The sequence below is a fragment of the Rhopalosiphum maidis genome, chromosome 2 (assembly GCF_003676215.2).
Source record: "Rhopalosiphum maidis isolate BTI-1 chromosome 2, ASM367621v3, whole genome shotgun sequence".
In the NCBI taxonomy this organism is placed as follows: Eukaryota; Metazoa; Arthropoda; class Insecta; order Hemiptera; family Aphididae; genus Rhopalosiphum; species Rhopalosiphum maidis.
In genome coordinates, this window is record NC_040878.1 from 16567419 (window position 1) to 16573418 (window position 6000).

At 33.6% G+C, this 6000-nt stretch overlaps 1 protein-coding gene across 1 annotated transcript in view; it reads left to right on the top strand.

The window, feature by feature from the left end:
- LOC113555118 (homeotic protein Sex combs reduced) overlaps nt 1-4842 on the top strand; it is a 31207-nt gene extending 26365 nt beyond the window's left edge. Inside the window, exon 2 of the mRNA XM_026959453.1 lies at nt 2711-4842. Coding sequence (XP_026815254.1) covers nt 2711-3006 — 296 coding nt within the window. The 3' untranslated portion in view covers nt 3007-4842. The remainder of the gene's footprint in view (nt 1-2710) is intronic.
- Nucleotides 4843-6000: the final 1158 nt, after the last annotated feature.

Here is a 6000-nt window from a genome sequence, read left to right on the forward strand (position 1 = left end):
TTAAAAAAAATAGTATGATAATAATAGTAATAATTACTATATGCGCCCACTCGACGACGGCAATGGTGACGACGACGACGACGACGTCGTCATTACCGACATGTCTCGTACCGCAGTCGGATCTGTCACCGTTTTAGACGCGTCGTCTGCCGCAGTGACAACCGAATCCCGTTGACGCGACGCGTGAAAAATATAAACAAGAACCTCAACCACTGGAATAATTGGTGCCCAAATCGACCGTCGGCTGATTTTGAGTTCAGACGCTAGGACGATGATCTAATAAATTATACAGACCATTATTAGAATGGGGGGGAGGGGTGGACATAAATTATACATAATACCATTGATTATATATATTTATAATCAATGATAATACACATATTATATTGTATATTAAATACTCAAAGTCTTTAAAATCACAAACATAATATTATTTACAGAATGACAATAATTATAATTTTTTTCAAGTATTATAGGGCATAAGTATCATACATTTTTGTAAATTAACTGTCATATCACCGATAAAGAATTCTTGAAATAATATAGTTTAATAGGAGCTTCGACATGCTTTGTTTAACGTATTACTATGATAATCATAGTATTCTATAGTCAGCGAAACGCAAAAAAGATGATTTACGTTGTGACTTACCGATGTATCACATTTTCGACTAAATTTTTGTTTGTTTTTTTTTTTATTTTTGGCAACCTCTGAATGTGCGTGTCATATGCACGTCAACACCGACTAGTAGAATACACGCGCGGAAAACAAAAAAAAGACATGCCCGTGTCGTGTAAGTACACGAAATTTGTCTCGGAATGTCAACTGGAAAGCAACCCCCCCCCCCTTCGAGCACGACCGCTAATTCCAAATACAACGGTACACGGTCTAGACGTTGTATGAGGGATTAAACGTTTTTCGAGTGTGACGCGCACGACAGTATCGGATCGTACACAGTGCTATTAACAGATTTAAAATTATACATATCGGTAGACACTATATTATACCTACAGGAGTCTGTGACGAAACGGATATCCGGTGTTTTTGTTCCATCGTATAACTGTCGTTTCGACCATCGGTTTTTCCACTTTTGTTCAAATCATCATATTTGTACCAGTGATAGAATATATATTATTACTGCGAGTATAATAAAGACGTCAGCAGACTTTGTGGCGCTCGTGCGCTCTTGGAACAATTAAGGCTTGCACCTCTGATGTATTATAACAATAATAATAATACACATTAGCTATCTATACACATATTATAATATAACTACGTTGTCACGAGACGTGTTGAAAAAATGCTCGTTAGACCGTTTAACAGGTTGTCTAATTATATGAGAGATTTATAACTGCTCTGCACCGTGGTGCGCGCTTTTCATCGATTCTTTTATGCGTTTAAGCCTATATATACATATATACTCGTATTTATATACACGCGTCTTTCACAAAATATATATATATTTACATTATGTGTACGACGATACAGTACACGCGGGCTCTGTTTCGAGCAGCAGTGACGAACAGTCAATTACGTCTTATTGTTTGCTCGCTCAATGTATTTGAGTGTGTGTGTGTGTGTCCGTTTATACGTAGTATACAATTATATTCAAAGCATACATCGATACGTATATTGTTATACATTAACAACTTCTGTGTTGTACTTTAAATGTCTCACTAAAACCCACTGGTATACACTGCTATAGATACAAATATATTAAATCTCTATCATATCATACTATATACATAACTAATTGTACAACAAGAACCTTGCAATTTACGTATATTCAATACTCATATATTTTGATATATACGAACATAATCGTATCAAAATTTATCCACACGCCATACATAATGCTTATACGCGATACTCCTATGTATAATATTAGATATTCTCAACTCCAAAGGCCACAACCCACAGTTATTGTCCTTTCGATTCTCACCACACTATTAAACTTCTATTGGATTTCTATTACATCATAACACGTAAAAACAAATATTCAAATCCATACATAGGTATGCAATATTATGCAGATAACCTTTGAAAAACACCACGATTAATGTGATCGAATCAATTATTCTACAACAGAAAATATCTATAAAATTATCTATACAGTTAACAACCAACTTTAAAAGCGTGAAATCAATGACATAATTGAATTAAAAATGAAAAATAAATGCAATATGTATACTTTAACACAACTCGTGTTCTGAAAATTATTATACTCAACATAAAATTCAAATCTTTATGATACAATGTGACAACTCTAAAATTGATTTTAAATCAATATTTAACGACCGGTCGTTATTGATATAACAAAACAACAGTCTCAACTCGTTTTGCTCGACCCCGTATAGACATATTATACTTGCGAGTGGAGATCAACTCTATAGGTAGGAAATAGGAATGTATATTGTAGATAAATATATATGTATCTCTTGTCACCGATATCGCTTTACTTCGCTTGTACACCTCTATACCTACTACACAGTATATAATAATTATTACCAGACACCCAATCGTTGTATATATACGTATATTACATAGTACACTCCAGTGACGTAGTCAGGATTTTAAAACGGAGGGGGGGGGGTCATGACCCACTATCCCCCTCAATGGCTACGTCACTGGCACACTCAGTAATACATTATTATTGTCGTCATTTTTGTCGTAAGTGTTTGTTCTCATGCGTTTCGCGTTCGATGTTTGCAGGTACGGTGAACGCCAACGGCGAGACGAAACGGCAGCGCACGTCGTACACCCGTTACCAGACGCTGGAGCTGGAGAAAGAGTTCCACTTCAACCGGTACCTGACCAGGCGGCGGAGGATCGAGATCGCGCACGCGCTGTGCCTGACCGAACGGCAGATAAAGATATGGTTCCAGAACAGGCGGATGAAGTGGAAAAAGGAACACAAGATGGCCAGCATGAACATGGTGCCGTACCACTATCATATGGCCGCCCAGCCCTACGGCACCCCGTACCCGTTCACGCACCTCACCACCTGAGATTCGTATTATTAATTTAACGGTTCCGTTTAGGCGGCGTCGCCGCCGTCGTCTCCGTCGTCGTCCACATCGACGGCGGCCGCGGCCGTGGCGTCGCCGAACGGCGAACGCGCGATAGGTAAGACAACCGTTAAATTAATAATACACACAAAACAATTTGAAAAAATTAAACTCACGGGACGTGCGAGAGCGCGTCACGGACGTTACGCACGTCGACGGGTGTGCGCGAAATTCGCGACTGCGCATATCGGTCGTCATATCGTGACGATATATATAATAATACGTGTATATAAAGTGTACAAATATATAAATTATCGTGAATATAAATATATGACGACGTGTTTATGTATTTATATTTCAATAGGTAATTATACTATTATATGATTCATTTATTATTGCGATTTGTATTTAATTTTATCGCTTGGACATCGTAAAATAATGTGTTGTATCGTGTAATCGTGTAAATTACATGTTTTTAAATAATAATATAATAATATACGACGAACGCACGTCGTAGTAATAAAAAAAAAAAAAAAATACAAAAAAACAAAAAAAAAATCTCTAAAAAACATTTCTTTCGATACCTTTCGTTTCGATTTCATGTTTTATCATAATAGTTGACCCCGCCGAGTTCAACGATAATTTATTGTCATATCGTCAGTAATGAGCACGCATTACGGTTATACCGTGTATAGCAATTACACCCATTTCATCTAAGAAATACGTCCAAGACCGATTTTAAATAATGAGCAATCGTAAAATCCTCTTGCACATACGCCCTTCGTATGCATAATAATATAAACAACCCTTATTGCTGCCGATTCCGGACGGCGTGAGTCTAAATATTTACGTGCGTACGATAAAACCGAAAAATAAAACACGAACGAGAAGACTACGCTTGATAAAACGTAGAAAACAACCGCGCGGTTTAGGCGAAAATGGCGTTTGCTCAAATTATTTTTTATTTTTATCGTATGTATTAAATGGTCGGCGGAAAAGAGGAGATAATGTGATAATAACTGTCGATAAAATTGGAGAGATTTTGGATCGATACAGATGTGTTTTTAATACGCATACTATGGACGCGCGTACAAATATCCTCGATATATTGTAATATTTTTTTTTTTTTTTTACGACACGTATTAGTCGCGAGACCGATTTTGTCGAGATTTGTTACCTATACGTATGGCACGCATCATTCTAGTGGAATCTATGCAATGTGTATAGATCGATTTCATACCATACAATAATATTTCATACCATTGTTTCACGAGTATATATTGCCGTTGCACAAGTACCGATCGTACCGACCCGTCTCTGCAGTAATCGACCGCGTGTCTTTCACGCATAATATTTACGACTCGTCACATTATAACACTTTTATTTTTGACCGTCGGTCACGACGAGGACCGGGACCCGAGAAGTGTAGGGGACATAATAATACGCAAGTATTAAATATTACATGCTTTTAGGCCGAGTTTTAGCGGAAACGAACTCATCGGCAGTACTATATAATATTATAATTTATAAGTTATTTAAACGCAATGTTTTACTATTACACTCAAACCGGTTTTCACAAAATTGAGAGAAAATTTACAATGTAATTTTAAAATCGTTATAATAATATATCATATATTTAAACGTCGTCGCACACGTACTCGTGTTTATATTAATAGTATTTTTATTATACGGTTTTATCGTAAATTATTCATGATATTATAAATGAAACGACAAAATGTAAATATTCTATATACATATACTTAAATAATATAAAAAGGTATAAAATATATTATAAATTACGCTGTAACTATTTTCTGTACATGTGTTAACCCAGAGTCTGTGATTTTTCTTTATTTTATTATTATTATTATTATTATTATATTATTATTATCATTATTATGTTTTAGTTTTTAAGAACAAAATATTTAAACATTAAAATACCTAGTTGTTTTTTATAATTTGTTTTCTTATTTTATTGTTCTTTCTTTAATTATTTTATTCTCCTATTTTTTTTTTTTAAATCATGACCAGCTTCCCGATTTTATTATTTATTTAATTTTTTGCTATGTCGATGGTCAAATTCAGTGTTTCAAGCTATCTAATTTATAAAAGTGCAATATTTATTGTTTGATTTTTGTTGTAAAAAGAAAAAAATTGTAAACTAGATGTAGAAAGACGATTCTATCATAGTGTATACTGTATAGTAAAAAAAAAAATATTAATATATTAATTTATTATTATTAGTCTTGTCATGTTGCTGTCACTCATGATATATTTTTTTTTGTCTCGAATCATTAGAGTATCGATCGAGAGCATAAATAAATTATTATAATCAAAACTAAAAAAAAATGTTTCAATGATAATAACTTGTACATAGTATACATTACATTTTAAACGCGTATAGTTTATCTACAAGGTTTATTATTATACGAGTATATGCAAATGTTTTCACAGTTTTGCCCACGAGTAATAATATTGTAATATTATACCGTGAAAAAGAAACCAGGATTTTCTTTTTTTTCAATTACTTTATTTAATATTAAAATATTAATATAATATATATTATATACTATACAAAAAAATATATGCCTGTTTTAATTTTTAATTTTTTTTTTTCCATTGTAAATAGATAATATGTTAAAAGATGTTACGGTGTGTTTTGAAAATTCTCTGTAAGAATCCAAACGATGATATAATGATAAAAAAATAAATAAAAAATAAAAAAAAAATAATGAAATAAACATAGTGTGCGTGTTATTTTTTCCTTCGTTTCTCAATTTGTATTTTATATGTGAACTGTTGTTGCAGCACTGTTTCCAATAATAATGACGACTATTACCGGTAATTGACTATTTTTTGTGTGGAGCGCAGTCCTGCACAACCAATGAACAGCATTTCATCAATCCCATATAAAATTATTAACTACCTAGTTATACATTATATCGGTGATATATGTATAGGTGGTGTGTATACTAAAACGGTAGCACAGAGGAG